General features: G+C 56.1%; 1 protein-coding gene across 1 annotated transcript in view; it reads right to left on the bottom strand.

Annotated features, from left to right (window-relative positions):
• Positions 1 to 18,274, bottom strand: part of TRIOBP (TRIO and F-actin binding protein) — a 56,543-nt gene extending 38,269 nt beyond the window's left edge. Inside the window, exons 1-5 of the mRNA XM_069491801.1 lie at positions 18,161 to 18,274; positions 12,831 to 12,970; positions 10,860 to 11,061; positions 9,743 to 9,911; positions 729 to 3,720 (exon numbers count right to left, since the gene is read on the bottom strand). Of these exons, the coding sequence (XP_069347902.1) occupies positions 729 to 3,720; positions 9,743 to 9,911; positions 10,860 to 11,061; positions 12,831 to 12,970; positions 18,161 to 18,274 (3,617 nt within the window). The remainder of the gene's footprint in view (positions 1 to 728; positions 3,721 to 9,742; positions 9,912 to 10,859; positions 11,062 to 12,830; positions 12,971 to 18,160) is intronic.
• Positions 18,275 to 18,737: the final 463 nt, after the last annotated feature.

Genomic DNA, 18,737 nt, shown 5'->3' with positions numbered 1-18,737 from the left:
CAACTCCAGGCTGGAACTGCTGGGGAAAGAAATCTCAGGAGGATCAGGAGGAAACGTTTCCCCTTCAGTGGTGTGTACTGCTAACTAAGGAGACTCACACGGCAACTGGACTTCAGGTGTTGTCATTGTGTCCCCAGAGAGTAACATTTAACATCAAAAAGGCTGTAATTCTGTGAGTTCTATTTAAAATATGTGGCTCTGGCCATACATTTTAAATCAACATCTCTGTTTTCTGAACCGTGTAGGGACCCGTGAGTTTTCTTTGCTAACACAGAAAACAATCGTGGGCATATTCTTCTCCCTTGTGCAAGGAAGAAAGAAAAACAAAATAAACCTATGAGTCTGGATCAAACAAAGAGTTTGAGAGTTCAACTTCATTTAAATTAATGTGGTAAGGTTCTCCCCCATTTTACAGATGAGGAAACTGAGGCTCAGTTAGGGTAAATCACTTTACCAGGTCACACAGGTTGGGAAGTGGCTTTTACCCAGGATTTGAACTCAGCCTGCCTGACTCCAGTCTTGGCTCTTAACCACTAAGCTACACACAGCATCATTTGATCCTCAAAAAAACCTCTTCATATGCAGAAACAGACAGGTGTAGTGACTTGCCCAAGATTGCACAGCCAGTAAACGGCAGGGCAGGGGGATTTGAACGCTTTCTTCTGGCAACCTAACTCTGAGCCAAGCCTCCTCCCCAGCCCACGTGGGTGACCCCGCCCTGGGCTCACCTGCGCTCTTGCCCGAAGAGGCGCTCCACCTCTGCACGGCCTGGGCTGCGGGTGCGGCCCCCGTTGCTGCACTGCGCCTGGGGCCCTGGTTCCCTCTGGGCCAGCCTCCTGGGTGGCGGCAGGTCAGCCAACACAGTGTACTCCTCCCTCTCCAAGTTGTGCCTGGTCTCCCCAGGGGATGCTGAGCCCCGGGAGCCCCCGGAGCTCCCTGGTGGAGGTGAGGGTGCCAGGAGCGCTAGGTCGCTGGGCGGGTGGCGGGGCGGGGAGGAGGCTCGAGGTGCATCCCGGTGCCCGATGCACACTTGGGGGATCAGCACCGGGGAGCCATGCAGAGAGTCCGTGGAGGGGGCCAGGCTCTCCATACTAGTTCCAGGGTGGTCCTGGAACAAGAGGGAGGGCTCAGGAGCCTGGCGTGGTGGGGACGAGAAGGAGGGTGCATCCCGGTGCCCAATGCATACAGGGGTTGGGATGTGGGGGGGGTCGTGCAGAGAGTCCGTGGAAGGGACCAGGCTCTCAGTGCTGGCCCTGGGGAGATCCTGGAACAGGAGGGAGGGCTCTGGGGCCTGGCGTGGTGGCGAGGAGGCCCGGGGTGCATCTCGGTACCCAATGCACACAGGTGGGGGGAACTGGGGAGGTTCATGTTGGGGGGAGTGGTTCTCAGAGGTATCTGATGTATCTGGGAGGAAGGGGAAGGGGTCAAACTGGGTGTGGCGGGGGGGTGAGGATGCCCGGGGGGCATCCCGGTGTCCAATGCACACAGCAGGTGGTACATAGGGGGGGTCGTGGTGGGGTGATTCACTCTCAGGTGCACGGGGTTCTGGGAAGAAGGGGAAGGGGTCATGTTGCAAATAACGAGGAGGCGAAGAGGCTCGAGGGGCATCCCGGTGCCCAATGCACACAGCACATGGAGGCTGGGAGGGCTCAGGAGAGGTCTGAGGAGCAGCCCAGGGAGTGGGGTGCAGAGGTGAAGAAGTTCGTGAGGCACTCTGCTGGCCTGGGTTGTGGGAGGAAGACGTGGCCCGGGACAGCGAGTTGTGCTGAGTGGGGCCAGATGACTGGGGTGGGTCACACCAGGCTGGTCTAGTGGTAGATGAGGTTTGAGGCCTGTCACTTTGGGTTGGTCGGAGGGCAATGGATGCCCAGGGAATCTCGCTTTGCTTAGAGCGAGATGGCGAAGAGGTTCGAGGGCCATCACTCTGAGTTGGCCGGAGGGGGAAGGAGGCCCAGGGGATGTCTTTGTTAGTACGGTGGGGAGAGGAAGGCCTGGGATTGTTTCGTTGAGCAGAGCGATGGGGAGATGATGGTCTGGGATTGTCCTTTTGGGTATAGCATTGAGGAGAGGAGGTTCTAGCGTTGTCCCGTTTAAAGGAAGAGGCACGTGGGTTGTCCCTTTGGGTACAAGCGGTTCTGAGGGTATCCCATTTGGTATAAGAGGTTTTAGGGTTGTCTCGTTGGGTAGAAGAGGATCTGGGGGTGTTCTTTTGGATGCAAGAAGTTCTAGAGTTGTCCTGTTGAGCAGTTCTGTTGGAAGAGGAGGCTCTGGGATTGTCCCGTTGGGCACAGGATGTTCTGGAATTTTCCCGTTGGGTGGCTCTGTTGGGAGACGATTCACTGGGATTTTCCCGTTGGGCACAGGATGTTCTGGAGTTTTCTCGTTGGGTGGTTCTGTTGGGAGAAGAGGCTCTGGGATTGTCCCTTTGGGCACAGGATTTTCTGGAGTTTTCCCATTGGGTGGTTCTGTTGGGAGAAGAGGATCTAGGATTGTCCCTTTGGGCACAGGACATTCTCAGGTTTTCCCGTTGGGTGGTTCGGTTGGGAGAAGAGGATCTGGGATTGTCCCTTTGGGCACAGGATGTTCTGGGGTTTTCCCGTTGGGTGGTTCTGTTGGGAGAAGAGGATCTGGGATTGTCCCGTTGGGCACAGAAGGTTCTGGGGTTTTCCCGTTGGGTGTTTCTGTTGGGAGAAGAGGATCTGGGATTGTCCCGTTGGGCACAGAAGGTTCTGGGGTTTTCCCGTTGGGTGTTTCTGTTGGGAGAAGAGGATCTGGGATTGTCCCGTTGGGCACAGAAGGTTCTGGGGTTTTCCCGTTGGGTGTTTCTGTTGGGAGAAGAGGATCTGGGATTGTCCCGTTGGGCACAGGATGTTCTGGGGTTTTCCCGTTGGGTGGTTCTGTTGGGAGAAGAGGATCTAGGATTGTCCCTTTGGGCACAGGACATTCTGAGGTTTTCCCATTGGGTGGTTCTGTTGGGAGAAGAGGATCTGGGATTGTCCTGTTGGGCACAGAAGGTTCTGGGGTTTTCCCGTTGGGTGGTTCTGTTGGGAGAAGAGGATCTGGGATTGTCCCGTTGGGCACAGGACGTTCTGGGGTTTTCCCGTTGGGTGGTTCTGTTGGGAGAAGAGGATCTGGGATTGTCCCGTTGGGCACAGAAGGTTCTGGGGTTTTCCCGTTGGGTGGTTCTGTTGGGAGAAGAGGATCTGGGATTGTCCCATTGGGCATAGGATGCTCTTGGGTTTTCCTGCTTGGAAGTACAAGCAGGAAAAGAAGTTTGGGGGTTGTCCTGTTGGGTAGAAGAGGTTCTGGGGTTGTCTTGCTGGGTCACTCTGGGGGGAGAGGAAAGTTGAGAATTGTTTCGTTGGGTGGATAAGGTTCTGGGGTTGTCCCGTTGGGTGATTCTTGAGGGAGAGGAAGCTCTGGGGGTGTACTGAGAGGCCTTGGGGGTGTCCTGTTGGGTGGATGATGTCCTGGGGTTTTCCCTTTGGGTGATTCGGGCAGGAGAGGAAGCTCGGGGGGTACCGCGTTGTGTGGAGACCGCCTGGGCAATGTCCCTCTGGGCAGAGGAAGCCTGGGGGGTGGCACTTTGAGGCCCACTCTGTGGTGTCATGGAGGAAGCCCCGGTCAGTGCCGCCCGGTGCCTCTCCAAGGAGGAGTACCCGCTTTCTCCACGGAGCTTCGCCCAGTGCTGTCCTGCGCTCCGGCTCCCACCGCCATCGTCTGGAGAGAGAAGAGGAAGGTTTGAGGTAAGCGGAGGGGTCCAGGCCGCTTTCACATGCGACCTTCCTTTGTCCCCTGGGACCAATGATTAGGGCAGACTCCATACCCTCTTCTTAGAGGTCTCACTGTCCATACCAAGTGACTCCAGCTCTCTAATGCTGATTAGACAAGATCTGGGATGCCGGTCTTGAGCTCAGGTCAGGAATTTGAAACTGAGACCCAGACTGACTCAGTCAATAGGAGGTGGGTTCCAGAGCTGGACGACCACATAGTCTGGGGTCCATGGACAAGTCAGAAAAGAAGCAATCTCGTGGACAGCAGTTTTGACAATAGCCCGTGTGACCCCAGAGTGGGAGAGGTGGACCCAGCATGGCTACCTAACCACTCTCCCTTCGCAGTTCCACTTCCTGCTGTCAGATTCTGAGAAATTCCCTAGATTTCTGCTAATGAGCCTTCTTCATGTATCAGCCCCAGAATCCTCCTGTACCCAGGTGCTCCTGCCACAGAGGTTCCTCCCAGGGCTGCCATGAGCGTGGGATGGACAAAGGGATGGACAACCTCTTGTGAGCCAGCAGCTGGGAATTTGCTAAGCGTAGAATCTCAGGTCCCACTGAGGACACCTCTGCGTGATATGCATGCAACTTACAGTTTCAGAAGCACTGGCCCAAGGGATTACTGTAACTGCCCTCAACAGGGACCCCTTCACAACTCCTAGCCCATCATGGGGTCACTGTGACCTCAGTGTCACCCTCCACCCCCCTCAATCCCTCAGTCACTGAGTAGGTGTTGGCCACCAGCTACATGCATGTCCCTGGGCTGCTGCTTCAGGAGCGAAGTGAAGAAGCCACAACTGCCTGCATACATACGTAAGATCCATGCATCAAGATCCTCTCTATCCCTTTTGTAGCCTCTGAGCTGGTGTCCCTGAAGTCTGAGTTTCCAGCACCTGGCACAGATCTGAGCATGCGGCACACTCAAAATTTGTGCTGTTGTTGCCTGCTGGGCTGATCCCTCACGGCCATCCTAAAATACATGTCGTATCCACCTGCCTCTCGCATCTCCACCCCGCTCCCTAATCCAGGCCACCGTCATTTCTCCACTGGGTGGTTGCAGTAGCCCCCCAAAATGTGTGCTCTGTCCCCATGTCATCGTTCCATTCAGGGTGACCCTTTCCAAGGGCAAAGGTGATCAGATCACCCTGCTCACAACTCTTCAGGGGAAGACAAGGAGAGACAGGAAACCTGTCACAGATTGGAGGACACAGAGAAGGGTGACTATATGCAATGTGGGACCCTGGATTGGATCCTAAAAGAGAAAAGAGTATTAGTGGAAAATCTGGTGAATTCCAATAGTCTATAGCTTGGTTAATAGTGTTGGACCAGTGCTAGTTTCTTAATTTTGGTCATTGTACTCGGTTATATATGATGTTAAGATTAGGGGAACCTGGGTGAGGAGTACAATGGAAACTCTCTGTGTGATCTTTGCAATTCTTCTATAAATCTTAGATTATTTCAAAACAAAAAGTTTTGGCCAGGTGAGGTGGCTCACACCTATAATCCTAGCACTCTGAGAGGCCTAGGCAGGAGGATCACTTGAGGTCAGGAGTTCAAGACCAGCCTGAGCAAGAGTGAGACCCTGTCTCTACAAAAAAAATAGAAAAATTAGCCGGGCATGGTGGTGCACACCTGTAGTCCCACCTACTCGGGAGGCTGAGGCAGGAGGATCACTTGAGCCCAGGAGTTTGAGGGTGCAGTGAGCCATGATGATGCCACTGCACTCTAGCCCGGGCAACAGAGGGAGACTGTCTCAAACAAAACAAAACAAAACAAAAAGTTTTTTAAAAAACCAAAAAACTTCAGGGGCTCCAAAGTGCAACTGAAATAAATCCAGGATTTCCCGGGGCTGGCAGGGCTCTGCAGGGTCTGGTCTCTGCTCCCACCCCGCCCGGCCTCAGCACCCCCACAGCCCCTTCCCCCACTTACTCTCCTTGCAGTTCCTCAGATGGCACAGACAGCTCCCCTCCCCAGGGCCTTTGTTCCTGCCTCTTCCCTCCTTGCCTGGCTGGCTCCTCTTGGACTTGGGGTCTCTGCTCAGAGAGGCCTTCCCCATCCATCTCCTTCACCCTGTCCGTCTCATGATTTAACTGCTCACTCCCCAGCAAGGCCCTAGGGTAGGGCCTCGCCTTTTCCCTCCCAGCTGCGGGGTGTGGAAGAGCGCTCAGCTGCTGTGGGTGCCCGGTGCACACGGTGCTGCGTGCTCCAGCTCTGCCTCCCGCCTCGTCCTGGAGCCTCCCGCCCACTGGGCATGTGTGCTCGCCGAGATGGCATTTGCCACCACTCCCAGGGAGCAGAGGCTGCCTTGGAACCTCGGCCCCAGAAACTTCTGTTTCCCACCATCTCAAGCCTCCTCTGAGCCTGGCCCACCCAGGATCTGACTTCATTCCTGCAGCCCCTTAGTGGGCACACAGTAGGCCCTCCAGATGTCTCTGGGCATTCTGTGTCCTGTCCCTGAGCCAGCCGGGCTCTGCACAGCCCGCCCCGTGGAGAGAGCTGTGCAAACTGGGAGGTGCCTGGAGAGAGAGGTGTCAAGAATCCCGGTGTCACAGAGCTGGCTAATTCCCCTGGGCCCTGGCCCCCGGCCTGCAATTCAGGGACCTGCCACCAGGTGGGCAGTGGTGACCGCCTCTGATCAAGTGGGTCACATAGGAGGTTCCTCCACCCGGGGCTCAGCGTGTTTAAGAGCAAGTAAGAAATCCTGCCTGGCCCGTCAGACCATTCGCACCCTGGGGAGGCATCTGGTTCCCTAGTGTTGTTACTTCTTTCCACACACCCTCTTCCCTGGGCCTGATTCAGGCGGGGCGGGGGACAAGATCTGATTAATATTTTGAAACAATGTGGGGAGAATGGCCCGAGGGGGACGGAGGCAGAAACAGGAGACCCGGAGGAGGCTCTGGCAAGAATCCCAATCAGCGGTGGCTTGGCCAGGAGTTGTCGTGAAGATGGCAAGAAGGGGACAGATTTGGGGTGTGTTTTGGACAAGGCGCTAATGGGAACTACCGATGACTTAAAGAGTGAGGAAAGGGGAACTGGGATCACTTAAGATTTGGGGCCTGACCCACCGGCCAGCCGGTGACATCAAAACCAGTTTGGAGGGGGATCAAGTTGCAGGTCGCCCCTGCACCAGCCTCCTCTCCGCGCTCTCCCATGTTCCACCTGCTCCCACGCTCCAGCCTCTTTCCACTCCTCGGACCCCCACTTCTGTCCATGCTTTACGGCCTCTGCCCTGCCGACTCCCTCTGGCCACTCAGATCTCACCCACCCCAGAAAGGCCCCCCCACCCCCTGTCCCACCAGTCACGCTCACAGCCCCGTGCTGATTCTCCAAGTGGCAGTTACCACGCTCTGAGTTTTTTTTTTTTTTTTTTTTGAAACAGAGTCTCACTCTGTTGCCCAGGCTGGAGTGCAGTGGCATCATCATAGCTCACTGCAACCTCAAACTCCTAGGCTCAGGCGATCCTCCCACCTTAGCCTCCTGAAAAGCTGGGACTACAGGCATGCGCCACCATTCCTGACTAATTTTTCTATTTTTTTGTAGAGGCAAGGTCTCACTGTTGGTCAGGATTACAGGCATGAGCCACCGTACCCGGCCTCCAATCTATTTTAAATGTGCTTTTCTGTCCGCCTTCCGGTTGTCGGCTCCATAAGGGTGGGGCCTTGCCTGTCTTGTTTGCTGCTGTTTCTCCAGCACTGGACAGAGGCTGGCACCGCTTAGTGGGTGACACAGGCATGTTGCATGGAGCTGGAGAGGCCACCACACACCCAGTGGAGAGTAGGGTTGTGGAGAAGAGCTGCTGTTCAGGGAAGAAATCAAGGAGAGGAGTGGGGACTCAGGAGTCACCAGCTTCTTCCAGATAGTACTGTAGGCCAAGCAGCCAGGTGTGCAGGATGAGAACAGAAAGGGCCCAGGACTGGGCTCCAGGGCGTCCGATATTTAAAAGTGGAGCAGAGGGCCGGGCGCGGTGGCTCAGCCTGTAATCCTGGCACTCTGGGAGGCTGAGGCGGGAGGATTGCTTGAGCTTAAGAGTTCAAGTCCAGCCTGAGCAAAAGCGAGACCCCATCTCTACTAAAAATAGAAAAGTTAGCCAGGCTTCGTGGTGTGCACCTGTAGTCCCAGATACTCGGGAGGCTAAGGCAGGAGGATCCCTTGAGCCCAGGAGTTTGAGGTTGTAGTGATCTATGATGATGTCACTGCACTCTAGCCTGGGCAACAGAGCAAAACTCTGCCTCAAAAAATAAAAAATAAAGGTGGGGCAGAGGAGGTGTCAGCAAAGGTGAGCGAGAGGGAGTGGCCAGTGAGGAAGGACAGAGGGGTCAGGGGCATCCAGAGCGAGCCTGTGCAAGGCACTAACTCAGCACATGCCCGGCATATCCGGGAGAGTGAGGCATTGCTGTAGACGCTGCTGCTGTTCTCATCACCATCTCGTCTCCTCAGCCACGATCAACTGGGGGCAGTAAGTCAGTCGCTGAGCACCTCCCCCGTGCTCCAGCCCCTGCCCTGACCCTTCGCTGAGCATCCACAGCCTGAAACCTCTTCCTTGGGGCGCTCAAATCCAGCGTGGCCAGCCCTAGGCACATCCCCGCCCCTGCCCTCCGCTCTCAACGAAGTGCACGGCCAGCCACGCGGACACCTGGGCCAGGGGCTGCAGCTGTGTGTCCTCCGTCTCGAATCCCATCAAGTCCGCTTCCGAAAGCTCTCTCCTCTCTGTCCCCTCCTCACCCAACGCCCATGGCCCTAATCCAGGTTTCTCCCTCTGTCACCTGCGTGACTGCAATGCACTAGGAGGGGTGGCAGCAACGGTATGGCCACCATCCGTATGGCTCTCCTTCCCGCAGTCACCAGTTCCTAAGTTTGTCTCTTGTCTCATTTGCTCTGTCTGTCTGTCCATCCATCCATCCACCATATCTCTGCCCTCCCATCTACCTGCCCCTCACTATCTTGTTGACCCACGTGAGAGGCAATTGAAGCCATCCAGACACCTCCCCGCTCGCGGTGCCATTGTCATGCTCAGGAAATGGCACAGTGATACGATACTACTATCTAACATACAGTCCATATTCAGAATGCCCCAGTTGGCCCAGTAATGCTGCTCATAGCTCTGTCTTCTGTCTGGAATGCCACCAGGGTCACACACGGCTCTCCACTTCCTTGTCTCCGTAGCCTCGTTTAATTGGAAACAGCTCCCCAGCCCTTCCCGTCTCTCATGAGGCGCCCAGTTATGTTGCAGAACGGCTTCCGCTCTCGGGCTGTCCGATGTTCTGTTTGGGTTAGAGGCGGCCAGTGCCCTTTCAGCAGGACGGCTTGGAAGGGAAGGGATGCCGTGTCCACCCGGTGTAGCACATGGGGGGGGGGTCTGATGCCAGTTTGTCCCACTCTGGGGATGTGACCGCTTGGTTAAGGCGGTGCCTGCCAGATCTCCCATCCCAAGGGTGCCTTTTTCCTCTATAATCAACACATAATCTGAGGGGTGACACTTTGAGGTTGTGAATATCCTGTTCCCCGAAAAGCTCACCCAGGGATTTAGCGTCAGCCAGTCATTCCTGTCTGAACCGGTCGCACAGGGGTCTCTTGACTGCTCTCGTCCTTCAGCCTCGCCCTGCTCCAGTCCATCCTTTCCACCTTTGCCCTAGTGAACTTCCTAAGGCTCAGGTTAAATTACATGACTCCCCTCCTAAAAAACCTTCTGTGGCTCCCTGCTACTTAGAGAAGAACGTCCAAACTCCCTGATTAGGCTCCTGAGGCCTGGCGCCGTGTGGCTCAACTGTACGCCCCCATCGATGCTCCAGCAGTGCCTGCAGGACACCGCGTAGGCCCACCTCCAACCCTTCGCCCGGGCCGTCTGCTCGGCTAGCACGCCGTCATCTGTCCAGAGGGCCCTCCTCTGGGAGCCAGGGAGATGGCCATGTGGGGGGTCCCAGGCCATCACCCCACCCATAGTCACGGGACTGACTGGCAGAAGGACTCACCCTCCTTTCTCTGGGCTGCAGTGTCTCCTCCCGCAGGGGACCTGGTGGGGACAGGTGGAGCCCTTTGGGCACTGTCAGCTCTGGGCCCCTCCTGCGGCCTCCGCGGGATCATCGTGGTGAGCTTGTCCCCGCTGGGGGTCTCCTCCCGCCTCTTGACGGTGTCCCACTCCTGCCAGAGAACGGGAGGAAAAAGTGGGTTTGGGGGAGAAGAAAGGCCCCAGGAGCCACACTCCAAGTGTGAGAGGAGTAGAAGGAAGGGAAGGGAGCTGACACTGGAAGAGCATTCGCCGTATGCCCAGCATGTGCCTGTGACACACCCCCAGGGGCCAGAGAGTACCGGGTTCAAATCCTAGCTGCACCACTTCCCAGACAGCGGCCTCAGGTAAGCCGCTTCCCCTCTCTAAGCCTCAGCCCCGCAGGGGCCGTAACAGTCTCTCCCTGGGCCGGGTCTTCGCTGAGGCCACAGCACAGTGCCCAGTGCGGGCCACGCGGTGGGTGTGCGGGCTCCGGTGTTTTAGTCTGAGGCCCCTCACTTCCCTGTCACTTTCCTTTGCAGAGGTCTCACAGGACGGACCTGCCCCTTCTGCCCCCGGCTGCCCTTCCAAGTGTGAACACTCGAGGAAAGGCTCCCGGGTCTTCTCTCTTCCTGGCTAAATGCCCCCACAAGTCCTTGCAAGACACACCCCCACCTCAGCCTGCTTCCTTTTCTGTGTCCCTTGGAAATCTACGCCAGGGCTGGTCACGGGGCACAGCAGCGTGTGACCAGGGCAGGGCCCAGGGGCCCAGTCCCATCCTTGCTCTGGCCACCACGGCCCACACTCCGGGCTTCTGTGACCTGAGAGTTTTGGCAGCCTGAGCCCGCTGCCGATTCTCCCGGTCCACTGAAACTCCTTTCTCCATCTTTCCACAGCCAGACTCCCAGCCCACCCTGGGCTAGCCCCTGCCCCTCCAGGTGTTGCTCAGGGTGGCCTGCGGTGCCGGCTAACGGTCCAGAGGACCTCGCCCCCATTCCCTGGTGTGAGAGGCTCAGCCCTCATCTGGAGGTCTCGGCAGAACCCGGGGCTGGGGACGGAGGAGTGGTCTGCTCTTGTCCCCCCATCTCCCGCCCCCAGCTCACCACAGAGGACGCGTCGCTGGTACCATCAGGGGTGTCGCAGTCAGGGCTGGAGCTGGTGTCAGAGTCGGGGCCCTCGTTGCAGCTGCCACATGGGGAGGAGGTCAGGTCCTCCAGATAGGGCACCGCCTCGAGCTCCCAGCTCCTGTTTCTGGGGGTGGCTGTGGGGCCCTCTTTGGGGAGCCCTGCTGATGGGGCTAGGCTCCTGGGAGAGGAGACAGACCTATGACTTTTTCCCAAAACGTAATGGGGAACTAGAGGAGTGACACCCCCACCCCACCCAAGTACACTCGCTCACTCACTCGGGGCCTGGAGTCCATATGTCAGTGTGGAAGACAGCGCCAACACCCAGGCTGTCTCTGTGCTAGGCTTTTATTTTATTTTTTTTTAGAAACAAAGTCTCACTCTGTCACCCAGGCTGGAATGCAGTGGCATGATCAAAGCTCACTGCAGCCTTGAACTCCTGGGCTCAAGTGATCCTCCTGCCTCAGCCTCCTGAGTTGCTGGGACTATAGGTGAGCACCACCATGCCTGGCTAATTTTTTTCTTTTTTGTAGAGACGGGGTCTCACTATGTTGCCCAGACTAGTCTAAACTCCTGGCTTCAAGGGATCCTCCCACCTTGGCCTGCCAGAGTGCCGGAATTACAGGTATGTGCTAGGCTGTTTATATGAGCTGCCCCATAGAGCTACAACAGCCTCCCTTTGAAGTAAGCATAATGATTCCCATTGTACAGATGAAGAAACTACAGCTCAGAGAGGTCAAGAGACTGACCAAGGTCACAGAGGTAGGAAAAGGCAGAGCTGTGTCGTGAACCAGGACTACTGCCCCAGCCCCAACCCTCTGTAACTGAAGGAGTGAGAACCCCAAGCTCAGTAAGACAGACTCGTGCTTGGCTAATTGGGGGATGTGAAAGGCAACAGGGCTCCAAGAGCCATGACAGAGTCACCAGCCTGAATGCCCAGCGAGTTGGGCAGAGAAAGCCCTGCTTTAGAGAAGCCACAGGCTCAAAGAGGCTTAGAGCTGGCAGGATCCCCAAACAGTGACCCACAGATTGGTCTAGAGGATGGTAATGGGTGATGATCCTAAAAGAGTTCTGTAGTCAAATAAGTTTGGGACATACTACATATTTCTCTGTCTTCCTCACCCAAAAGCTACAATGCATGCCTGCAAACTAAAGGCTCTGACAAGTCCTGCAGGAAAGCTATTCAATTTCATTTATCCCAAACTTTCTGAAACATTTGATAGCAAAGCTGTGGTTTTTTTAAAAAAAAAAATGTCTACCTGTGAGGAGCATATGTTTCCAAAGCAATGCTGTTTTGATTCAACCCCTCTTATTTTACAAACAGGGAAACTGAGGCATAGAAAGACAGAGTAAGTTGCCCAAGGTCCTGCAGCTCATCAGAGATGAATCTGAAGCTAGGACCCAGGTTTCTAGACTCTCAGGTCATGGTCTCCCAAGGTACCATGATCCTAAAGGGGAACTTTAGTTCACGCCTGAAGGTGGAAGGAGTCCTAGGGTCTGAAGCAGTGCCCACCCAGGTAGGTGGGTGACAGCAGGGGCCCCTGGGTGCAGGGACTGTTTAATCTTTTAAAGCTGTGCAAAGGGAACCAGGAAATGTGAGCAGGCTGCGGGCCATGCCCACTGCAGGGTGGGCACACAGCTACCACATGCCCTAGAGCAAAGCTGAGCTAGGTCTTGGGGAATTACGGAGTGGGCAGGGCCACTGGGACAGAGAGCCAGGGTCAGGGAGGGCAGGCTTAGCGCCCCAAGCGCAAGCAGGCACAGTCTGACCCGAGTTCTCCCAGTGGCCTGAGAAGCATGCCTACTGTCCGCCCACGCCCAGGCTGCATGGACTGACCACGTGACCCGTGCCAGAGCCACCACAGACAGATGGGAAGGGGTGTGTGTTGGGGGGAGAGTGAGGGTGTCCTACCCAGGGAGCCCTTCCCTGGGCCCTGGGGCTCTACCCACCTCTTGGGCCCCGGCCTGAGGCCCAGGTCCCCCACAGACTGGCAGCCGGAGATTGAGGTGCTGAGTGGGTCCTCAGGAGCAGGTGGGCATCGGGGCAGGTCGCAGTAGGGCACTTCGGCACTTGAAGGGCTCCTGAGCTCCTGGGCCAGAGTTGGAGAGAGGAGGCAGCTCAGCACCCACGTGGGGGCTCCCCTCCTCCTGCACAGCCCCTCCCGGCCCCGGGCGGTGTGGGAGTCTCAGGCGTCTCCTCCTGGATCTCATACTCCTCAAGGAGAGCTGCCCATCAGGCGGCAAGCGTCCCTTGGGATCCAAGCTGGGGGCTGGCAAAGGTACTGGTGTGTGTGCATGCACGGGCATGTGTGTACACATGTGGGCCTCAGTACAGGTATGTGTGTGCACGAAGGCCTGTGTGTCTGGGACACGTGTGTGCACATGGTATTGAGAACATGTGTGCACGTGTGCGTGCATGTCTGCAGGCCCGGCGGGTGCACCCATGCATATGTTTGCATAAGCGCATGCAAGTTCACTTATGAGTGTGTGTGTGACTTTGTGCTTGGGAATGAGAAGCACGTAGAAGGACCCAAAGGGTCTTTTGTAGCAGAAGACAGGGGTGACGGGGGAGGATCAATATGGCCTGAGAGCAGGGAGAGGTCTGGGGGAAGAGGTAGTCTGACAGAGGAGGAGACAGGAAAACAAGACCTTGGAGGAAAGAAGAGGTTTGCGCCACTAAGGGACAGGCCGGGGGTGCTCCAGGACTGGAGGCTCATGGCCCCAGGGTGGGGGTGGGGGCCTGGAGCTGGCCGTCCACTCCTCTCTCCCTCCTGTCCTCGGCAAGGCCACACCTGCGAAGGCTGGTGCTGGGCTCACCCAGGGGGAACGGCTGCTCCCCTCCAGGAAGGCCCCCCCATCTCTCCCCACCTCCCAGGAATGGCAGGGCCCTCCCCGGTGGTGGGAGACGGCGGCCATGGCACCCTGCGCCCCGCCTCCTCTCGGGTTACCTGGGCAGCGGGCTCCGGCAGTGGCGGCTGTCTGCTGTCAGCACCCTCGTCCCCGGGGGGCTCCGGCTCAGGCCCCCACGCTGCCGCCCTCCCAGGCCCCGACTCCGGGCCGTGGTGGCGGCGGCAGCAGAGGCAGCGGAAACCTTAGAGGGGCCGGCTTCCGAAGCAGGGGCCCCTCATTACAGTTTCATAAGCCGGGCCCAGCCAAGAACAATGCAGGACATGAAACCGCAGGAACCTGATCCCAGCCGCTCACCTGAGAGCTGGGGCAGGCAGGAGCCTGGGCATGGGCTCCCTGGGGACTCCAAGCCCAGAGCTCAGGGCTGAGGCCGCAGCATGGGCAGCACCCCAGGGTGGGCACAGGCTCTCCATGTTCCAAGAAGGCCACCAGTGGGGACCGGGCAGTGCCAAGGAGTGAGGCCTGGGTGTCTGCCATGACATCCAGGCCAGCGGAGCCCATCTGGGTTCAGTTTCGCTCCAGGCCCTGCAGCCAGATTCTGATCAGAGCTCGGCAGCCGGAGGTGTCAGATCCACAGCCGGGCCTGGCGCCTTGGCCACCCAGGGGATGGCACAGCATGAGTCAGGAGGGAGTGGCTCGCCAGGCATCACCAAGGGGTCCCAGACCAGCCAGGCCTGGCAGGGCCCCCAGCCTGACGATGGCACCTCGTCCCTGCCTTCACCCAGCCCCCATCACCACCCACCGCCCACATGAGCAGGCCCAGCCGTCAGTCCCCAGCTCTGGGTCCCGTGTGGCAGGTCAGCACAGGCTCTGGCCTCAGACAGACCTCGGGCCCCATGTTGGCTCCTCCACTTCCCCAGGGTGACCTCGCTTGGTGGCTTCCCCTTTCTGAGCCTTGTTTTCTCCTCTCTGAAATGGAGGAGGAAGTGCGACCAAGACCTTGGCCACGTGACTCCTCTGTGTGCCTCAGTTATCTCACCCACGAAGCCAGCACGCTGAGGGCCCCACCTCCGTGAGTTAGTGTTTGTAAAGGGCTTTCAACAGAGTCTGCACGTCTTAAATATAATATATAATGAAAGAACACAAAATAGAATTCTATAAATATTAAATGGCAGAATAACGTTAAATACAAGCAAGAATACATTGTAAAGGGGCTGTGGTGCCCAGCACACTGCGGGACCCTCCTGCCTCTGTTCGGGGCTGTGAGCCCCGTGGTTGACCTCCCTTCCCCCAGCCGGCAGGAGAGTTGGCCGAGACTGGAGCAGGGACAGGCACCAGAGCCCAGAGGCTGAGGGAAGCTGGAGCTCCCAGGCATTTGCATGATCAGTTGGTCAAGAGCTGATCATGCCTGGCGGGCGGGGACACCTGGGGACCTGCGGGCATTTCTGCCTGAAGATACAGCACTGGAGCCAACCCTGTTTCTTCGCTGAGCTCCAGGAGACGCCTTCGTCAGGCCCAAGAGATGAGTCTGTGCCAGTGTAACTAGGGACGGGCTGGGAACCGCACAGCCCAAGAAGGCTGGGGACGCTTTCTCAACATACAGATTTTTTGACTCCATATGTCTGAAATCTCTTGACCTAAAGCTTAGGGATAAATAGGGCCAAAGTTCCAGAATCCCTGGAGGAAAAACCGGCTACGGCTACACTCGGTTCGCTGGAGGCCTGCTGTGAAAGAGAGATGGGGAGAGTGGGAGACCCCCACCTCGGCAGCAGCACCAGGCAGCGGGAAGAATCCACCTGTTCCTTCAATACCCGACCACGCAGCGCCACGGAATGGGGTCCAGAGTGGCGGCAGCGGTGGGCAGGGAGGCAGATGGAAGGGTCCAGAGGAGACAGTTGCCATTGTCTGGGGCTGAGGGCCAGTTGTTTACTATCACATGTGCTACGCAGGGAATTGTCTCCTGCCCAGAGTTGGGTCCCAGGGCCTGGCTCAGGGGCATGACAGTCACCCCTCATGCATTTGCAGAACTTGGAGGAGTTTCACAACCCTGGAGTTCTGCAGCATCAGAGCAACTGCAAACTCAAGAAAGTGAAAGATTTGACACCAGTGCCCGTCTCTGATCTTGAAACCGTCCCTGGCCTTGGCCTCTGGGGAGTGGGGTACACTCTGGGTTTGCCTCCAACCCTCTGGCTAGTCCTCTGTCCCCTTGCTGTCTCTGCCTCCTGGGCCTGCATTTAAATGCTGATTCCCCGGCCTCCACCCAGGCCTCTTGTCTCACTTCACACCCTCCTCCAAGAGCAAGACCCTGGTCGGTGCCAGATCCTGGTGACTTGCAAGCCTCTATCTCCAGTCCCCCGAGCTCTACCCGCTGTGTCCTCTAACCTCCCCTCATCTCCACATGTCCTGTGGGTACCTCACACCAGGCCCCAAACAACTCCAGCTGGACCCATCCCCAGTACCCTGCTGGAGAAACAAGAGTCAGTTGTGGTTTCTCCCCTCCCACACCCCTGAATCCCCCAGATTCTCTGACTCAATTACTTCTGAAATGTGTCTGTGAGTCTCTGTCTCAAAGCCCTCGTCATCTCTGGCACGAATGAGTACTTGTACTTTTTCCTGGCTGGTCACCCTGATTCGCTTTCACCACCCTGCTCTCCATTCTCTGCCCAGCAATCAGAGTGACTTTAAACAATGCAAATCAGATCACGTCTTCCCATGTTTAAAATCTTCAGAGGCTCCCATGGCTCTCACAATAGAACCCCAACCCTCAGCATGTCCACAAAGCCACACAAGGCTGGTGAGACCCAGGCCCACCCATTTTCCATCCTGTCCCATAGCTCCTCTGCCCCTGCCTCTCCCTGACCTCTCCTCCAATGCACCTCCTTCTTTATGCCTCAGGGCCTTTGGTTCGCTCCTCTTCACTGACTAATGCTAATGCCTACACAGCATTTACCAAGCAAATGAAATGTCATTTCCATGGAGACACTGTCCTTGATGTCCTATTGTTTATTCCAATGCTACTTGCTGTTCCTTTATGGCATTTATCACAACCATGACTTCATAAGCATTTGCATGACTACTTTCTTACTCTCCATTTCTCTTGCTGGAGTACAAGCCCTGTGAAGCCAGGGTTGTGTCTGTCTGATTTATCAATATTTCCCCAACATCTAGCATAATGCCTGGCACATTTTAAGCATCTATTTAACAACTATGGATACATAAGCTGCCCCAAGGTCCCAGCTGGGAAATGGCAGGACTAAGACTAGAACTCAGACCTTTCTGAATGCAAGTTCTCCTCCTGTTCCACACTTGCTATCTCCCCACCTGCTGAGAGAAGGTTCTTTGCATGGGAGATGGACTCGCAGGACTCTCAGGCGTCTGTTCCCTGAACTTGGGGGTGAGCACAGGGGAGCTGTTATGGGAGGTATCAGGACAGATAAAAAGGAATCTCCAAGGTTTACTTTTCTGGTCAGGGGAAGAGAGGAACTGAATTCGCCACAGGTGGCTTGGGCTAAGCAGGGCCAGATGCCCTGAGTGAGAAGCCTGGTGCCCCTACTTTACCCAAGAGAGAGTGAAGCCAGAGAACTTAAATGATCCAAGGTCACACAGCAGGTAATGGCAAACCTCAGACTGGAAGTCCGGCCTGCCTGGCCCCAAAGCTGAGCAGCAAACCCCTTACAATGGCTACCTCTTGGAGCCTAACCCAGCACAAAGCTGGCCCAGGAGGAGCTTCAGACCCCAGTGAGAATGACGGAGCCATAGGAGGTGAAGGCTGGAAGGGCCCTCAAAGGTTCACGGGCCCACGGCTCTCGTAGCGTGGTACCAGGTGCTCTGCATTATGTCTACAGGGGCTTAGCAACAGACCACATCAACCACAGGGTAACACTAGGACTCCTCTTTCACTCCGACAATAACTTCGAGAAGAAAGTCTCCAGCCGGTGCTGGTGTATATTTAACGCCTCTCTACCACTGGCTAATCTCCCTTTTTGACAAAGAGACAGCAGGACTCAGGCTCAAAGCCTCCTGTAGATAACACTCTCAAGTTAGAATTCAATGACATTTCTGTTTTGTGTTTTCGTCTCTTTTTTTTTTTTAAAGTTTCTATATACAGAACATAATCTTAGTTTTCTATTTGTGTTGGTGAAGTAAAGTTTTGTTTCAGAAGGGGAAAAAGACGTTGATTTAAAGAACAATAAAGTAAGTAGCAGACTAGATGAGGCTATGATAAAAATCATAAAAGCAGGAGGCAAGTGACTGAAGATTGGGAAACATTCACATGGTCCAACCCCTGCATTGCACAGATGGGAAAACTGAGGCTCTAGCCGGGAGGAAGGCCAGCATCTGGGTTCACCTGCAAGTCACTGCCGCAGCCAGGCCCAGCCCATCGCCTACTCCCCATCCCAAGCCACTCCAACCACTTGGGAAAGCTGGCCCACCTGCTGCCTTGCTCCGTGGGCCTCCTCAGGGTGGAAGCAGTTTTGACAGCTGCTCTGGGTAAGCACGTTGGCCTCAAAGTGTTCACATGGGGCATCCCCAGCCATGTCCTCCATATTGGGTGAGTCAGGCCAGGGCAGCTCCTGCAATCCAAAGGCTGACCCTCTAGGTGGGGCCTGGGGGAGGGAAGAACCAGATGACTGGCTGGCCACACAACTGGACCCCAGTCCCAGCTTCCCCAGGCCAGACAAGGACCAAGGAAATAAGGTTTTCCATCCACTCATCTATTCATTTATTCACTCAGCAAACACTAAGCACCTACCAAGCACCCAGGTATTCTGCCAAGCATTTGATGTGTGATTTCTAGTCCTTACTGCAGTGTTGCTTAAAGCGTACTTCAAGAACCCTGCATTACACCCTCCTGGGATGCTCATAAAAATGAAGATTCCAGCCAGGCACAGTGTAGTCCCAGCTACTCGGGGAGGCTGAGGCAGGAGGATCACTTGAGCCCAGGAGTTCGAGGCTATAGTGCTCTATTATCATGCCTGTGAGTAGCCACTATACTCCAGCCTGGGCAAC

Source organism: Eulemur rufifrons, chromosome 16 (assembly GCF_041146395.1).
Source record: "Eulemur rufifrons isolate Redbay chromosome 16, OSU_ERuf_1, whole genome shotgun sequence".
In the NCBI taxonomy this organism is placed as follows: domain Eukaryota; kingdom Metazoa; phylum Chordata; class Mammalia; order Primates; family Lemuridae; genus Eulemur; species Eulemur rufifrons.
This window is presented reverse-complemented; position numbering and strand designations above follow the sequence as displayed.